Here is a 19,789-nt window from a genome sequence, read left to right as displayed (position 1 = left end):
ATATAAATAGTGGATATTTCAGGTTTTGTAGATGTTATAGTGCAAACTACCATCCCCTCTTCAGTTATTCCACCCCCATTTGATACACTATTATTAGCTAGCTCTGTATCACTTTGGACCACTGCTGTCTGTGAGCTAACAGCTTGCTCAGGGCTAAGGTTTGTGTTTGTGTTTATTTCAGTTTGAGAACTGCTTGGGTGATGTTTCATTGTCAAAGACTCTTCAATTCCCATCCCCTTAGATTGTTTTGCAGTCTCTGGTTCAGGGGATGGACAGATATTGGTAGTTTGATATCAGTCTGTGCTAAACCTATCCCCAGGACTGGTATCTTTGAGTGTTATAAGATTTCATGGTTAAAAGTCTTTGGCTTTTGGATTTAAGGTAGTTCTCCCCTCATTTTCCTTTCTTTCCCCTCTTAGATGTATAAATGTATCAGCTCCAAAGTCTCTTGTAACAATGTCTCATTTAGCTATCTTGTCAGAATGGTCTGGATACTTAAGTTGCTGTTTGAAAGATTTGCTAGCCCCATTTGATTTCCCACTGCCTAGATCCACTCTGCAAGCTAAAAAATTTTCCAAAAAGGATTTAATCTGTTCTTTGCTTTTCTCCATGAAGTTTTGTGTGTCCATGTGTTGTGAACCATAAATGTCAAGTTTCATGTCGGCTATTATCTGTGCAATTTCATTCTCTACCTCAATTATAAATTTCTGTCTTGTACTTAAGTTGCTTCCCTTGGCATCTTGCCCAATTATCTGTTTCTCCTCCAATAAAATTTTAAAGTTTTCATTTTCCTTTCTGCCATCTCCCTTTTTTCCCTTTATGCTTATGCCCTCATGTTGCCTCCCTGGGGTGCCTCCCCCATTGGTCTCTCTTTTACTAGATAATGCTAGAGCCTGGCATCATGGAGTATAATGATTATTCCTCGCTACAACTTCTGAATAACAGGGTTTTGCTCCAGAAGCTATTGCTGCTTCCATGGATTTCAGGTCTGGGGTCTCCTGTTCTCTAAGTCTGCAGTGAGAGCAACACTGCTTGCTATTAGAGTCCTGTCTCCCATAGTTTTTGTTATTATATACTTTTCCATGATAATATGCATTTTGATCTTTCCCATCTCTCTTATTGTGACCCTCTTCAATAGTGATGTTTTATTGGGCAGTTTCTTACTATGTGTGCTTGATGAGAACACAAAAAAGAAAGTCCTGGTATCTCTTTGCACCCTCTGTTGACTTTGGGGTGTCTATCTATACTGTGTGGTTTGTCTGTTAAATGTCTTAATTGTAGCCAGGTTTTTAACAACCTCTAATTCTTTCTGTCTTAATTTTTCAGAGGTCTCTTGGAGCTTTTTCTTTAGATCATTCTTTTCTTTTTCTTGATCTACTTTGTTATCATAAAAATAGGTGGCAGTGTCTACATCTGCTGTCTCCCCTGAACCCTGCTTTGTGGAAGGGGGGGGTTCTCCTTTCTTTTCCCCTCTCTATACTGAAAGTCCAAGCTTCCCTCAGGGCACAAACTCCCCTTTCTTTTATCTTTTTTTAATACAGTACTTTACCAGACTACCATCAGCCCAGGTCTGTTTTTAGCAATAATTTTTAGGCTTTTTAGTTCTTTCCTGTCCCACCCCTCCTTGAGAAGGCAAATATTTTTATTTCAATTATACATATGAGGTCATGCAAAACATAATATCCATACTATCCATGTTCCAAGAGAAAACACAAACAAAATAAAATAACAAAAATACATTTTTTTAAAAGTATACTTCAGTATTCATTCAAAGTCCATTAGTTCTCTCTGAAAGTGGATAGCATTTTTCATCATGAGTCCTTTGGAATTGTCTTGGATCATTGTCTTGATCAGAACAGCAAAGTCTCTCATAGTTATCTTTATAATGTATTTATCTTTATAATATTTTTATAATATTGCTTTAATAAATTTATAATATTGCTATTATTAGAAACAATATTGTCCTTCTCCTGTTCACTTCACTATGCATGAGATCTTATAAATTCTCTAAGATTTTTCTGAACCATACTGTTCATTATTTCTTATAGTCCAATAGCATTCCATAATAATCATGTACCACAACTTGTTCAGCCATTCCTTAATTGATGGGCATCTCCTTGATTTCTATTTCTTTGCCACCACAAAAAGAGTTGCTATAAATATTTTTTAACTTTTTAATATTTGTTTAATAATGAATATGGTGAGAAGACAATGAAATCTCTTTTGTAATTTTGTTTCCTTTAGAGATTTCCATTTTATTAGCAGCTAATAGTTTACAGGTACTAAAAATGATTACTTACGTAACTGAAAATAGATCAATGTGGCTCAATTTTAAAATGGAAACACAACATGAATCAAAAACCATTCACTAGGTCTGTATTATTTTTATTTATTTTTTAATTTTATAGTATTTTATTTGATCATTTCCATGCATTGTTCATTAAAGACAAAGATCATTTTCTTTTCCTCCCTCCCACCCCCCGTAGCCGACGCGTGATTCCACTGGGTATCACATGTGTTCTTGATTCGAACCCATTGCCATGTTGTTAATATTTGCATTAGAGTGTTCGTTTAGAGTCTCTCCTCTGTCATGTCCCCTCAGCCACTGTAGTCAGGCAGTTGCTTTTCCTTGGTGTTTCTACTCCCCCAGTTTGTCCTCTGATTATGGATAGTGTTTTTTCTCCTAGATTCCTGCAGATTGTTCAGAGACATTACACTGCCACTAATGGAGAAGTCCATTACATTCGATTATACCACAGTGTGTTTGTCTCTGTGTACAATGTTCTCCTGGTTCTTCTCCTCTCGCTCTGCATCACTTCCTGGAGGTCGTTCCAGTCTCCATGGAATTCCTCCACTTTATTATTCCTTTGAGCACAATAATATTCCATTGCCAACATATACCACAATTTGTTCAGCCATTCCCCAATTGATGGGCATCCCCTCATTTTCCAATTTTTGGCCACCACAAAGAGCGCAGCTATGAATATTTTTGTACAAGTCTTTTTGTCCATTATCTCTTTGGGGTACAGACCCAGCAGTGCTATGGCTGGATCAAAGGGTAGACATTCTTTTATCGCCCTTTGGGCATAGTTCCAAATTGCCCTCCAGAATGGCTGGATCAGTTCACAACTCTACCAGCAATGAATTAATGTCCCTACTTTGCCACATCCCCTCCAGCATTCATTACTTTCCATAACTGTCATGTTAGCCAATCTGCTAGGTGTGAGGTGATACCTCAGAGTTGTTTTGATTTGCATCTCTCTGATTATAAGAGATGTAGAACACTTCTTCATGTGCTTATTAATAGTTTTGATTTCTTTTTCTGAAAACTGCCTATCCATGTCCCTTGCCCATTTATCAATTGGGGAATGGCTTGATTTTTTGTACAATTGATTTAGCTCTTTATAAATTTGAGTAATTAAACCTTTGTCAGAGGTTTTTATGAAGATTTTTTCCCAATTTGTTGTTTTCCTTCTGATTTTAGTTACATTGGTTTTTCTTTGTACAAAAGCCTTTTAATTTGATGTAGTCGAAATTATTTATTTTACATTTTGTGATTCTTTCTATGTCTTGCTTGGTTTTAAAGTCTTTCCCCTCCCAAAGGTCTGACATGTATACTATTCTGTGTTTACCCAATTTACTTATGGTGTCCTTCTTTATGTTTAAGTCTTTCACCCATTTTGAATTTATCTTGGTGTAGGGTGTCAGGTGTTGATCAATTCCTAATCTCTCCCACACTGTCTTCCAATTTTCCCAGCAGTTTTTATGAAAGAGTGGATTTTTGTCCCAAAACCTGGGATCTTTGGGTTTATCGTATACTGTCTGGCTGAGATCACTTGCCCCCAGTCTATTCCACTGATCCTCCTTTCTGTCTCTTAGCCAGTACCAAATTGTTTTGATGACTGCTGCTTTGTAATATAGTTTGAGGTCTGGGACTGCAAGACCCCCCTCATTTGTGTTTTTTTTCATTATTTCCCTGGATATCCTTGATCTTTTGTTATTCCAAATGAACTTTGTTATGGTTTTTTCCAAATCAGTAAAGAAATTTTTTGGGAGTTCCATGGGTATGGCACTAAATAGATAAATAAGTTTGGGTAGAATGGTCATTTTTATTATATTGGCTCATCCTATCCATGAGCAGTTAATGTTTTTCCAATTGCTCAAGTCTAGTTTTAGTTGTGTGGAGAGTGTTTTGTAGTTGTGTTCATATAGTTCCTGTGTTTGTCTCGGGAGGTAGATTCCTAGGTATTTTATTTTGTCTAAGGTGATTTTGAATGGGATTTCTCTTTCTAGTTTTTGCTGCTGAGCTGTGTTGGAATTATATAGAAATGCTGATGACTTATGTGGGTTTATTTTGTATCCTGCAACTTTGCTAAAGTTGTTGATTATTTCAATTAGCTTTTTGGTTGAATCTCTAGGTTTCTTTAAGTAGATCATCATGTCATCTGCAAAGAGTGATAACTTGGTCTCCTCCTTGCCTATTTTGATGCCTTCAATTTCTTTTTCTTCTCTAATTGCTACTGCTAGTGTTTCTAGTACAATGTCAAATAGAAGAGGTGATAATGGGCATCCTTGTTTCACTCCTGATCTTATCGGGAATGCATCTAGTTTATCCCCATTGCAAATGATATTAGCTGATGGTTTTAGATATATACTGTTTATTATTTTTAGGAATGACCCAGAAGGGAATAGAAATTCCTATGCTTTCTAGTGTTTTTAATAGGAATGGGTGTTGTATTTTATCAAAGGCTTTTTCTGCATCCATTGAGATAATCATGTGGTTCTTGTTGGTTTGCTTGTTGATGTGGTCAATTATGTGGATGGTTTTCCTAATATTGAACCAGCCCTGCATCCCTGGTATAAATCCTACTTGATCATGGTGGATGACCCTTCTGATCACTTGCTGGAGTCTTTTTGCTAGTATCTTGTTTAAGATTTTTGCATCTATATTCATTAGGGAGATTGGTCTATAGTTTTCTTTCTCTGTTTTTGACCTGCCTGGTTTTGGAATCAGTACCATGTTTGTGTCATAAAAGGAGTTTGGTAGAACTCCCTCTTTGCTTATTATGTCAAATAGTTTGTATAGTATTGGGATTAACTGTTCTCTGAATGTTTGATAGAATTCACTGGTGAATCCATCCGGCTCTGGGGATTTTTTCTTAGGAAGTTCTTTGATGGCCTGTTGGATTTCATTTTCTGATATGGGATTATTTAAGAATTCTATTTCTTCTTCTGTTAGTCTAGGCAGTTTGTATTTTTGTATATATTCATCCATATCACTTAAATTGGTATATTTATTGCCATATAATTGGGCAAAGTAATTTCTAATGATTGCCTTAATTTCCTCTTCCTCAGAGGTGATGTCCCCCTTTTCATCTTTGATGCTGTTAATTTGCTTTTCTTATTTCCTTTTTTTAATTAGATTGACCAGTACTTTGTCTATTTTGTTTGTTTTTTTCAAAGTACCAGCTTCTTGTCTTATTTATTAAATCAATAGTTCTATCACTTTCGATTTTAGTAATTTCTCCCTTAATTTTTAGGATTTCTAGTTTGGTTTTCTGCTGAGGGGGTTTAATTTGGTCACTTTCAAGTTTTTTTATTTGCATTTCCAATTGATTGATCTCTGCTCTCCCTAGTTTGTTAATATATGCCCTCAGGGATATGAATTTTCCTCTAAGTACTGCCTTGGCTGCATCCCATAAGGTTTGAAAGGATGTCTCGCCGTTGTCATTTTCTTCAATGAAATTATTAATTGTTTCTATGATTTCTTCTCTAACTATCCAATTTTGGAGTATCATATTATTTAATTTCCAATTAATTTTTGATTTGGCTCTCCATGTACCCTTACCGATCAATATTTTTATTGCCTTGTGGTCTGAAAAGGCTGTATTTATTATTTCTGCTTTTCTGCATTTGTGTGCCATGTTTCTGTGACCTAATGTATGGTCAATCTTTGTGAATGTGCCATGTGGTGCTGAGAAGAAGGTGTATTCCTTTTTATCCCTATTTATTTTTCTCCATATGTCTATTAATTCTAATTTTTCTAAGATTTCATTCACTTCTTTTACCTCTTTCTTATTTATTTTTTTGATTTGATTTATCTAAATTTGATAATGGTTGGTTCAAGTCTCCCACTAATATGGTTTTACTGTCTATTTCTTCCTTCAATTCTCCTAGTTTCTTCATTAGAAATTTGGGTGCTATATTATTTGGTGCATACATGTTGATTAGTGACATTTCCTCATTATCTAAAGTCCCTTTTAACAAAATATAATTACCTTCCCTATCCCTTTTGATCAGATCGATTTTTGCTTTGGCTTTATCAGATATCATGATTGCCACTCCTGCCTTCTTTCTGTCTGTTGAGGCCCAGAAGGTCTTACTCCATCCTTTAATTCTGACCTTGTGGGTGTCTACCCGCCTCATGTGTGTTTCTTGGAGACAACATATGGTAGGGTTTTGGATTCTAATCCATTCTTCTATTCGTCTACGTTTTATGGGTGAGTTCATCCCATTCACGTTCAATGTTATGACTGTCACTTGTGGACTCCCTGGCATTTTGATATCCTTCCCTAATTCTAACCTTTCTTCTTCAGCTCTACCTTTTAGTCCAGTGATTTACTTTAAATCAGTCCCTCTTGTATTTCCCTTTCTACCCCCCTCCCTTCTTATTCCCTCCTTTATTTTCCTCTGTAGTCTTTTTAAAATTTCCCTCCCACCATCTCCCTCCCTTGTACTGCTTCCCTCCCCACCAGTCTGTTTTTTACCCTTCTACTCCCCTATAGGGTGCAAATCTATTCTCTTCCCCAATGGATTGGATTGTTCTTCCCTCTTTGGGTCAGTTTCAAAGTACGTAAGAGTTGAGTATTTCCTATCTCCAACCTCTTTACCCTTCCAGTGTATCAATGTTCTCCCCCCTCCCACCATGAGCTTCTTTGTGACATATAAATTTACCCCCATTTGTTTCTTTTCCCATTTCTTTTAGTCATAACCTCTTTTCTTTTTTAGCTTTAGTCATGTATATATATACATACACATGTATATGTATTTATGCATGCATATATCTATATACCTATTTATGTCTTGTCCTTTCATCCTATACAGTTTGTCACTGTTCCCTCTGAGTGTAGTTCTCCTAGCTGCTTAGGTGATAGCAACAGTTTTTAAGAGTTGCCAATGACCTCTTTTCTTATAGGGATACATATCATTTTAACTTATTGAGTCTCTTAAAAAAAAACCTTTTTTGTTCTTGTTGTTGTTTTTCCCCTCTTTTAATTACCTTTTGATGATTCTCTTGAGTTCTGTGGTTGGACTTCGAATTTTCTGTTCAGGTCTGGTCTTTTATTTATGAATGCTTGGAACTCTTCTGTTGTGTTAAATGACCATACTTTCCCCTGTAAGAATATAGTCAGTTTTGATGGGTATTTTATTCTTGGCTGTAGGCCTAGTTCCCTTGCTTTCTGGAATATCATATTCCATGCCTTTCGGTCCTTCAGTGTGGATGCAGACAGATCCTGTGTTATCCTCACCATGTTTCCATGGTATCTGAATGGTTTCTTCTTGGCAGCTTGTAATACCTGTTCTTTCATCTGATTGTTTTTGAATTTGGCTATAACATTTCTTGGTGTTGTCAGTTGGGGATTAAATACAGGGGGTGATCTGTGGATTCTTTAAATCTCCACTTTCCCCTCTTGTTCTAGGATTTCAGGACAGTTTTCCTGGATAATTTCCTCTAGTACTATGTCCAGGCTTTTTCTTTTGTCGTGGTCTTCTGGTAGTCCAATTATTCTTAAATTGTCTCTTCTTGAACGATTTTCTAAATCGTCTGTTTTGTGAATGAGATGCTTCACATTTTCCTCAATTTTTTCGTTCTTTTTGTTTTGTTTTATAGTGTCCTGCTGCCTTGTGAGGTCACTTGATTCTAGTTGTTTTACTCGGGTTCTTAAAGATTGGATTTCATCTTTGGCTTTTTGGTCGTCTTTTTCCTTCTGGTCTGAGTTTCTTTGAAGATTGTCTTTCATCCTCTTTATCTCGTCTTTCATCTCCTTTGCCTCATCTTTCATCTCCTTTGCCTCATTTTCCAGCTAGATGATTTTGACTTTCAGGACACTATTTCCTTGTTTTAGTTCAAGTGCCTCTGTTTCCAGATGACTTATCTTAATTTTTAAGTTCTTTTCCCAATTGTCTTCAGCCTTTCTTAGTTGTGTTTTGAGTTCTTCCACAGCCTGTATCCAATTCGCTGGGATTTCTGGTTTATCGTTTGCTGATCTCTCCCCCTCTGTTCCATTTGGTGAGTAGTAGCTGTCTATTGTAGTTTCTTTCTTCTGTTTCTGTTGTTTGTTCAAATTCACCCCTTCTTTCCTCCCCGTATTTGTCTGTGCTCTTGTTCCTCTCATTTTTTTGTTTTTTGGGGACTTCTATCAGTCTCCCCTCTTGGAGCTTTAACAGAGGATCTCTTGGTGTAGTCTCTGAGGGAGGGTTGTTGGGGATTTGAGCTTTCCTGTCCTCTGGAGGCTTTTGATTGGCTTAGAGTCCAGCAGTCAATGAGGATGGATGGGGAGCCTAGGCTTCCCTGTGTTCTGGAGACTTTTGATGGGATTGAGTTCAGCTTAGTTGGGCTGGGTTTACTCTGAGTTTTAAACTTCCTGGACGGCTGGAGCAGATATGGAGGATCTCTAAAGCTCTCGCCAGGCTGCCAGGTCTATGTTCCTTCTAGGCTGCCATCTTGACTTTGCCTCTAGGTTTCTGTTTTTTTCAGAAGACCCAGCTCTCTAAGGGGGGAGGGGTTGTTGCTTGCCTGGACTCTGAGGGCTCCTGATGGGATTAGGTTCAGGTGGTGTGGGCCTAATGATCCCCGAGCCAAAAAAGGAAGAAAAAAAAAGCAGCAACCTCCTCTTCCACAGTCTGTGTTGAGTGCCCAGAAACTGGCCCGGGTTACTTTCAAGGTAAGCTCTTAGGAGCAACCCCTTTGCCAGCCCTGAGTTTTCTGTCCTTTCAGTAGCTCTGAGGGCTCCTGATGGGATTGGGTTCAGCTGGTTCCCTAAAGCTGGGACCTCCCTTGAGGCTCAGATGGAAGGACCCAGCCAGGGGGCTACAGGCTTCCCCCTTCTCTCTATGTTTCCCTGCCGTCTGTGTTGGGTGCCCGGAGACTGGCTCAGGTTGCTTTCAAGGTGGGTCCTCAGAGCCCTGAGGTTCCCGCTGCTGCCGTGGGCTCAGCACTCTGGGTTGGGGGGGATGGGTCCTGGGACCTTCTTTCTGTCTACCCCTTAGATCTGAGTGGTCTAGGGTTCTGGCTTTTGGGGTGTGGTACCTTTTGATCCAGGTCCAGGAGGAGGTTTCCCTAGGTCTATCCTGTTGTTCAGCTTGAATTTCGGTGGCCTAGGAGCACTCTGTTTGCGATCGGTAAGGAAGGGTTTCCAAGGTCTGAACTTTCGCTGCTTCTACACCGCCATCTTAACCGGAAGAGCTATAAATATTTTTATACAAATAGGGGCTTTTCCTTTTTCTCTGATTGTTTTGGGACACAAACCTAGTAGTGGTATTTTTAAAAATAATATTTTGTTTTTCCCTCTATTACATATAAAAACAATTTTAATTCATTTTTTTAAAGTTTTGAGTTCCAAATTCTCCTCTTTATTGTGACCCTCTCTCCCCGAGATGGTAGATTGTACATGTATAATCATGCAAAACAGTTTTCCATATTAGTCATCCTATGGAAGAGATCTTAAATGGGGGTGAAAAAAGAAAAAGGAGAAAGAAAACAAACTATAACTTTAGTCTGCATTCAAACTCCATCAGTTCTTTCTTAGGGGATGGATGGCATTTTTCATAATGAGTCTGGGATTGTCTTGGATCACTGCAGTTCTAAGAAAAACTAAGTCATTCACAGTTATTCATCAAGCAATATTGCTGTCACTGTGTACAATGTTCTGGTTCTACTCACCTCATTTTGAATCAATTTATGTAAGTCTTAACAGATTTTTCTGAAATTATCCTATTTGTCAATTTCTTATAGCACAACAGTATTCCCTCAGTAATCATTATCATCTACCACAACTTGTTAAGCTATTCCCCAAATGATGGACAACCCCTCAAATTCCATTTTTTTGTTGCCATAAAAAGAGTTGTAATAAATATTTTTGTACAAAAAGGTCCTTTCCCTCACCTTTTTTTTTTAATTTCTGGAATACAGACTTAGTAGTAATATTGATAGTATGCACAGTTTTATAATCCTCTGGCCATAGTTCCAAATTATTCTTCAGAATGGTTAGATCAGTTCACAACTCTACCAACAATGTATTAGTGTCCCAATTTTGCCATATCCCCGCCAACATTTATCACTTTTCTTTACTGTCATGTTAACCAAACTGATTGATGTGAAGTGGTACTTCAGAGTTGTTTTAATTTATATTTTTATGATCAGTAGTGATTTAGAACAACTAATCATTTTTATTATATTTGCTATATTGTATTATTTTTATATTATATTACATAGAAATACTGATGATTTCTGTGGATTTATTTTATATCCTGAAATTTTGCTGAAGTTATTAATTGTCAACTAGTTTTCTAGCTGATTTTCTAGGATTCTCTAAGCATACCATAGTATCATTTTCAAAGAGTGATAGTTTGACTCTTTTGCCCATTTTTACTCCATTTCTTTTTCCTGTCTCACTGCTATAGTGAACATTTCTAGTACAATACTGAATAATATAAGGGTTAAAATTAATGGTTTGACTAAAATATGAGAGAATGTGGTTGCCAATATTATAACTCAAGTCAGAATGGCCTTTTATTTATCAGCTTTATTTACAACATAGAAAGAGTAAAGTAGACAAATGTGAAAGAGTAGCAGTCATGCTTATCACCCTAATGTTTCTCCAGTGCCTGGCTCAACTCAGGTTGGGAGGGCCCTCAGTTAGATGGCCATTTAGCCAGAGGTCCTGGTGGTGAATAACCACAAGGCTTCCACAAGACAGAGAAGCCTCTCTGAAAACTAATCTCTCCAGAAGCCAAGAAAGGAGGCAGCCTTTTCACTCACCCACATTATAGTCCAAAGGGAAGATCCAAGAGCAGTCTTACCAGAAGCAGTCTGAGGTCCCAAACCAGAGATCCTCCAAGGCCAAGTTCAAAGGAGGAAGTGTGTTTTGGACAGGAAGTTCAGGGTTTTCATAATGCTTTTCCCACATCACTTCCTATCCTTTCCTCCACTTTACAGAGACCAATTGCAATCTTTAAATTTGCTTACCACCGCCTGGGGGAAGTCAGTCACTTCTGAGTTACCACCCACTTTTTTTTTAACCCTTACCTTCTGCCTTGGAATTGATTCCAAGGCAGAAGAGTGGTAAAGGCTAGGCAATGGAGGTCAAGTGACTTGCCCAGGGTCACACAGCTGAGAAGTGTTTGAGGCCAGATTTGAACCTAGGGCCTCCCATCTCTAAACCTGGCTCTCAATCCACTGAGCTACCCAGCTGCCCCCTTGTCATCCACTTTTGCAAGTGACTTATGGATCTCCCTTACTTAGAAGTTAAGTAGGGGTGTCTTCCCTTTGGAGGCATAAACTTGTGTACTAAGTAGTTTGTGGACTTCCTTTTAGGGTTAAGAATAGGTGTATTCTCTTTTGTTGATTAATTCAAAAGCAGATAAAGGGAAAGTTAATCCTATCTTCATGATAACAATGATGATAATGGACATCCTTGCTCTACTCCAAATCTTATGTTTTGAGTTTACCTCCATAATAATGTTTACTTTTGCTTCAGATAGATGTTACTTATGATTTTTTAAAAGGTTCCATTCATTCCCATGCTTTCTAGTGTTTGCGACAGAAATTGGTGTTGCATTTTGTCAAAAGATTTTTCTGAATTGTTGAGATAATTATATGATTGATGTGGTTATTGTTTTAGTTATAGTCAATTATGATGTTGGTTTCCGAATACTGAATTAACTCTGCATTCCTAGTATAAATCCCACCTCATATCATCATAGTGTATGATCTTTGTGATTTATTGTTAAGCTTACTTAAAATGTTTGAATAGACAGGGTGTGATCAAAGTTTTCTTTAGGAAAAAAATGGAAGGAAGAGATACTAACCATATCTATTCTTGCCTCCCTGTGAGTCACATCTAGATAGACCCATGTGGACATACATAAGTTACATAGGCACCCTGAAACTAGCATCTACACCTCACACACCACACACCTAATACGTCATCATGTAGTAATTTATTTACTATAAGGTTGAGCTTTTGGGGAGGTGTGAATTGTGAGAGGAAGTAGAAGAGCAATGAGAAAGAGAGAGGTGGGGAGGGAGAAGAGAGAAAGACAAGAGACAAGGAGAGAAAGATACAAACAAAACATTAAAAATTAAAATATATTGAAAAGAACCGAAAGGGACACAGATAGACAGAAATACTTTGTCAATTTTAATACATATACAGATTTAAAACTGAAAGGGATCTTAAATGTCAAGTCCTTCATTTTATAAATAACAAATTTTAAGCACAGAGAGTTTTACGTAAATTTACTTAGGATTACTCAACTGAAAAGTGTCTAAAGTAGAATTTCTACATAAGTATTCTTGATCTCCAATCTAGGACCATATCCACTCCACCACACTGAATTAACACATTAAATAAAGATTCATCATGTCAAGTACAATCCTCCTTTGCTTTCTTTTTTTTTAATAAGGTAATGTTTAATTTTGTGACTTAATAATGGTTTTAGAAGTAGTGAAACAATTTCAAAAAAACCCAAATGTTTATATTCAATAAAATGTAAAAGTCTGGATATCTCAATATGAAATATATATATCTTTAATAGTGAAACTTATTTTCAATATTTTGATATAGCAAGCTGCCCTATGTCACTGAGTTAAAATGTTACATTATTGTGAGACTGCTAGAATTGACCTGATAATTTCTGGATTTTTTTCCTACATAAAACTTGTTAAGTTAGTTTAGAATTGTTTCTTCTTTGAATTTGTTGTTTTGACTAGCTTCATGACTTGAAAAAACTTCATCTTCATCTGTTTGCTATTATTTGCAATTTTTCTATGTAAAGAAATAGTGCTTTCTTTCTAGTCTTTCATTCATTTGTCATGCGGTTTGAAAGCAGTGCTCTCATTCAGAGGTATTATAAAAATAAAATCATGATGACTGGCCTCTTAAACTATTTTTGGTTTCTTTTTAGGATGCAACACTCATGGAGCTTCATGGAACAGTTGCTTTCAAAGAATTCATTGAAAGAAAAGGCTATAGGATGCCTACTGTGAGTAAAATAGGGATTTGGGTATCAGTACAAAGCCTGTTGTTGCATGCTAAATTAGATGGAGTGTGACAGTTTAAAAGTAGAGCTGGATAGACACATAAAACACCATGAGTTCTTTTCCTTGTTTGTTGTTTTTTTTCTCCAGGTTCAAAGTCAGTCTAAGCAGTATAATCTGGACTATAGCATATATTACCAAAAATGCAAAATTCTGTCATAAGATTTTGTATTGGATCATCTTTCAATAGAACCAGAAATCTGGGAATTCTTGAAAAATGTGAAACCCACACACATTCCAGTCCAAAGTCTCTATTATCCCTGGGAAGTCTTCCTGAATCTTTTGGTTCTCTACAAACCAAGGTTCCATGAGTAAATGAACACTTAAAATTTAACTTAATTTTTACTTTCAGTTCCAAATTATCTCCCTTCCTCCACCCTCTCCCATACCCTTTGAGAAGGCAATAAATATGATACCCATTATATATATATATGAAGTCATGCAAATCATATTTCCACATGAGTAATATTGCAAAAAAAGCAAGAAAAATGAAGTGAAAAAATATGCTTTAACCTACACTATACTTATTTTGTATTGTATAATCATAGCCTTTTGGCCATCTTGTTCTCCAGACTGGTTGGGCAAATTTACAACTCCACAAACAGTACATTAGTATACCTATTTTTCCACAGCTCTTTCAGCATTTTTCATTCTCCTTTTGTAGTACCTCAAGGATGTTTTAATTTACATTTCTCTACTAGTCAATTAGAGCATTTTTTCACTTGGCTATTTATAAGTTTGATTTCTCCTTCTAAAAACTACCTACTTGTATTCTTTGACCACTTGTCAGTTGGGGAATGGTTCTTATTTTTTATAAATTTGGCTCAATTCCTTATCTATTTGAGAAATGAGGCCTTTATCAGAAGAACTTGCTGCAAAAATTCTTCCCCCAGTTTCCTGCTTTCCTTCCAATTTTGGCAGCATGGGTTTTATTTGGGCAAAAACTTTTTCATTTCATGCAATTAAAATTATCCTTTTTACCTCCTGTGATTTCCCCCTCTATCTCTTTTTGATCAGGAAAGTTTCCCTTATTCCTAGATGATAATATTCTCTGATCCTGTAATTTATTTATGATATCATTTTTTATATATAAATTGTGTACTTATTTTGAGCTTATCTTGTTATATGGTGCAAAATGTTGACCTTGCCTAGTTTCTGCCAGACTGATTTCCAGTTTTCCCAGCAGCTTTTATTAGTGATTTCTTGCCCCAATATTTAGATCTTTGGGTTTATCCAACACTACATTACTTGGTCATTTACTTCTATATATTATGTACCTAATGTATTCCATTGATCTTTATTTCTTAGCCAGTACAATATTATTTTGCTCATTGCCATTTTGTAGTATAGTTTAAGACATGATATTGGTGGGCCACCTTCTTTTGCATTTTAAAATTTTGATTCTTTGATGTTTGGGGCCGTTTGTTCATCCAGATGAATTTTGTTATCATTTTAAAGTACTTTGGTAGTTTGATTGGTATGGCACTGAAAAAGTACATTTACTTAAGTAGAATTGTCATTCTTATTATTTTGGCTTGGGCTACCAATGAGCAATTACTATTTCTCCAGCTGTTTAGAGCTGTCTTTATTTGTGTAAAAAGTGTTTTGTGACTGTGTTCATGTAGTTACTGCATGTGTCTGCCAGGAAGATTCTCAAGTATTTTTATATTGTGTGCATTTATTTTAAATGAAATTTCTCTCTCTTCCTGCTATGTCTTATAGAAATTCTAATCATTTGAGGAGGGATTATTTAATGTTCTATGACTTTGTTAAAGTTGGTAATTGTTTTGACTAATTATTTTGGTTTATTCTCTAGGATTTTTTAAGTACACCATCACCTAAATAAACACTTTGGAAGAAGTTATTTAATTTGAAGATCATTACAAAACTTAAATATGTCTTTAAGAGAAGGGAATTGAAAAAAAAAACAATTTGCTGTATTCTCTTTACTAGAGAGAATGCAAAATGGCAGGATATGTTTCTCTATTTTTTAATTTTGTTTTTATATACATTATAGTCATTTCCTGAGAAACAAAACCCACCACTTTCTTACTTCACTTGGTAATCTCATCAGTTCCCATATATTTAATTACCATCTCTGTTCTGATGACTCTCAAAACCTCTCAAAACTACCTTCTACCCCATCTCTCTGCTGATTGCCAATCTCACAACTCCATGTGCCTTTAAACATCTCAAACTGGATTCCACTTGACATATTAAACTCAATATGTCCAAAATGGAACTTATTACCTTTTCTTCTTCTTTTTTTTTTAAACCCTTACCTTCCGTCTTGGAGTCAATACTGTGTGTATTGGCTCCAAGGCAGAAGAGTGGTAAGAGTAGGCAATGGGGGTCAAGTGACTTGCCCAGGGTCACACAGCTGGGAAGTGTCTGAGGCCAGATTTGAACCTAGGACCTCCCGTCTCTAGGACTGGTTCTCAATCCACTGAGCTACCCAGCTGCCCCCTATTACCTTTTCTTCTAAACTCTCCCCAACTCCTACCTTCCTTATTACTGTAGAAAGCATTCTTCTAATTCTTCAGGCTCACAAACTAGGAGTCATTTTGGATTTCTCAGCACCCTCCCCCCCCCCATATCTAACCTGTTGATGAAGACCCTCATCATTTTATACTTGGATTCCTGCAAAAGCTGCTGATGGGTCAGCCTGTTTCAGGTCTTTCTACACTCCAACCCATCCTCCATTCAGCCAATGGAGTGATCTTCCTTAAGTGCAAATCTGATCATGACACCCGCTGTGTCATCCTCAACTCCTCACTCTCACCTCCTTGCCATTTCTAATTACAGGCATACTTCAGAGATATTGCAGGTTCGGTTCCAGAGCACCACTATAACTGCAATAAAGCAAGTCACATGAATTTTATGGTTTCCTAGTGCTTAGAAAAGTTATGTTACAGGGCAGATGGTTGGCTAAGTGGATAGAGATCAGGCTTAGAGACAGGAGATACTGGGTTCAAATATGGCCTCAGATACTTCCTAGCTATGACCCTGGGAAAGTCATTTAACTCCAGTTGCCAAGTCTTTACTAGTCTTCAGCCTTGGAACTGATACTTAGTATCAATTCTAAGACAAGATAAGGATTTTTTAAAAAGTTATATTAATACTATATTGTAGTCTATTAAGCATGCATTATGTCTTAGTATTATGTCTACAAAATGTACATACTTTAATTTAAAAATACTAGATTGCCAAAATTGCTATCATCTGAGCCTTCAGAAAATCATAACTTTTTAACTTGTGGAGACACTTGCCTCAGTGTCAGATCAGGGTGGCAACTGCTGAAGTTTTGGATGTCTGTGGCAATTTCTTAAAATAGAGACAACAATTAAATTTGCCTCGTCCACTGACTCTTCCTTTCATCTGAACACTTGGGGGCCATGGTAGGATTATGAACTGGCCTAATTTCAGTATCATTGGGTCTCAGAGAATAGGGAGGTTTGAGGAAAGGGAGATGGGGAACAATCAGGTGGTAGAGCAGTCAGAACACACACATTTGTTGAGTTCAATGTTATATATAAGAGCAGTTCATGGAGCCTCAAAACAATTATAATTAGAAACATCAAAGATCAATCATCACAAATCACTCTAACAGATGTAACAATAATGAAAAAGTTTGATATTATAAAAACTACCAACACGTACAGAGACACTACATGGGCATATGCTTTTGAAAAAAAAAAATAGCACCAGTAGACTTTCTAGAGGCATGGTTGCCACAATCTTTGATATGTTTAAAAAAAAAAAAAGCAATATCTGTGAAATGCAGTAAAGCAAAGCTCAAAACAAGGTACACCTAGAAATTGAAATTGCTTTCCAAAAACTTCCAGACCAATTCCTAACTCCACAAACGGTGCACAATTGTGGCAACTGGGGCAGTATGGAATTTCTAAGTTTTTTAGGATCTTTGCTACTTTGGCAGCTGGGGGGAAATGAGGTGAACTCTCAGAATTGCTTTCTGGTGGTCATCTGGAACATGTTTTCCCTTGAGAATAAATCATTTATATTTCAATGACTGCATCTTACACAGAGTATATATGTTAATGCATATTTGTAAATTGAAGTGTCTATTGAGATCTTTTTTGCATTTATTTGGAAATATGCCAAATCTTTTTTTTTCTTTTCCTTTGCATTTTCCTATTCTCTCTAAAAAAGAAGAGGAAGGCAGAAAGTATGGACATGAATTGCCCAAGATATTAATATAGAAATAGTTGTCTAAGCAGTCTCCTTTGTATCCCTTTTGCTTAGCACAGTGGCTGGCATACAGGGAAGAGGTGATTATTAACTGACTAAGGCCATTCTCATGTCACACCATGAGGGTAACATTTTTTAAATTAAGTTTTTAAAAATGAGTCAAAACCTACCTTCTTTCCCTTTGGCCTCTCTCCTTCCATTTAAAAGGAAAGAAAAACAAAGCCTTTGTAACCAATATATATATATACATATATATTTGTTTCTGCTCTCTTCACTTTGTATCAGTTCACACAAGTCTTCCCAGGTTTCTCTAAAACTATCCCTTTCATCATTTTTTAATGACATAGTATTATCTTGTTCCATTTATAAGCCATAACTTGTTCAGCCTTTCTCCATATTTGATATTTGAAGGATATTTGAAAAAAAAGAGAAAAGATGTCAGAGATGCTAGTGGTCATGACCTCCAGGGGAAATTTGGACAGTGCAAGTATGGGGGTAGTCACTCCTTTCAGAATGATTGGGGGAAAGTGAACCCTGAAAGAAGACAGAAATGGTACTGGCCTCAGAATCTCTGATGATTATCCTGCTGAAGCAAAGAAGCAGAGGGCTTTCACTTGGCTTGTCCACAAGTATCATGGAGCATTTTGATAATTTTGATCTTTCACTATGAGGTTCTGAAGGAGAAGTCCTGGAGAGTTCATCCTTTAAAAGGAATTCAGGTACATCTATGAAATACCACTAGGGAATGGAAGTAGAGATTTCAGACCTAAGAGTGGCATTCATTTCTACTTGGGAGTTTTAAAAGCTGACATTGTTCATTTTATTTTCACTATAGTATAAAGGGTAATAAAGCTGAAATTTATGTAAGGTTTTGGAGCAGCAAGGTGGAGTGGTAGATAGAGTGTCTGGCCTGAAGTCAGGAAGACTCATCTTCCTGAATGCAAATCTTGCCTCAAATAGTAAGTACCATCTGTTTAGTACTGGTCAAGTCACTTAACCCTATTTGTCTCAGATGTATCATCTGTAAAGTAAGCTGGAGAAGGAAATGGCAAATCACTTCATATTTTTGCCAAGAAAACCCCTAATTGAGGGACATAACTATGCAACAACAAAATAGCATTTACTGTGTGCCAGACACTGGGCTAAGTGCTTCACAATTGTTCACATTTTATCCTCAAAATGACCATGGGAGGTAAGTGCTATTATTATCCTCACTTTACAGATGAAGAAACCGAGGTAGACAGAAGTTGAATGACTTGACCAGGATCCCAGAGCTAGGATGTGTGTAAGGCCATATCTGAACTCAGATTTTCCTGAGTCCTTGGTTCTATCCAATATTAGTACCATATTCTTCTATAAGCATCTATGATGTTAGGATTCAAATGTGGTGATCCTATTATCCTTGATGTAAAAAGCTTTTTGTAATAATGTAAGGACTGAAATTATAAAAAGAGGCAGTATATCTTAATTTTAAGATAATTTATTAATCAACCCCTCAAGACAATCTAAACTGAACAGTACACAATTTAAATGTCACCAAAAAGAGCAAACAGGGCAAAAAAAAGCAGGTCCTAAGAGAGTAGGACAAAAGAGCTTACATGGCCAGAAAAAGACCCCTTGGGTACACCAATATATATTCTTCGTGACCTCATCACTCACTCCCCACCTGGATATCCTCAGACATCTCTGACTGGTAAATAGCCATCAAGAAGGAAAAAGTGGGTCTTAAGGATACCAATTGTCCCTTTCCCTCCTCACCACATGACTGGATCACTGTAGTTCAAAATGGCAGCTAGAACTTGTTGATTTCATTACCAAATATCTCAAATGGGTCAAGCCAGTGCTCCAGTCCTAAAATCCTGTTATCCTTTAAATATATAAACAAAAGAAGGGAGGACCCAATCCAGTTTCATAGCCTTGGAGGAAGGACCTGTTTCCTTCTTAAAAATCAAACTGTTTAGGGTGGGAATTGGGGGCTTTTTCACAAAAGATATCATAATTCAATATTAATTTTCCACAATATTTTTTGCAAATCTTTTCCATTTTCTTGTTTTTGTGATCTTTCCATTTTCATCCCTGAATATCCTTGAAATGACTTTGCTTAGATTTTCTTTAGACTAGTCATAACATTTGACTTCTCTCTCCTTTATGAGATGATACTCTTCATAACTCCTTTTTGGTAAGTTTATATCTTAACTCTTGTGCTGCCTTTCACACTCTTATTTCTTTGCATAGCAAGGGAGTAAAATATTCACTGAT

The 19,789-nt window shown here is 36.7% G+C and overlaps 1 protein-coding gene across 1 annotated transcript in view; it reads left to right on the top strand.

The window, feature by feature from the left end:
- Positions 1-19,789, top strand: part of FAM47E (family with sequence similarity 47 member E) — a 108,424-nt gene that overhangs the window by 75,719 nt on the left and 12,916 nt on the right. The window contains exon 7 of the mRNA XM_007495747.3: positions 13,189-13,266. Within this exon, the coding sequence (XP_007495809.1) occupies positions 13,189-13,266 (78 nt within the window). The remainder of the gene's footprint in view (positions 1-13,188; positions 13,267-19,789) is intronic.

Source organism: Monodelphis domestica, chromosome 6, assembly GCF_027887165.1.
Source record: "Monodelphis domestica isolate mMonDom1 chromosome 6, mMonDom1.pri, whole genome shotgun sequence".
Classification (NCBI taxonomy): domain Eukaryota; kingdom Metazoa; phylum Chordata; class Mammalia; order Didelphimorphia; family Didelphidae; genus Monodelphis; species Monodelphis domestica.
Note: the sequence above shows the minus strand (reverse complement) of the source record. Positions and strands in the feature narration are given on the sequence as shown.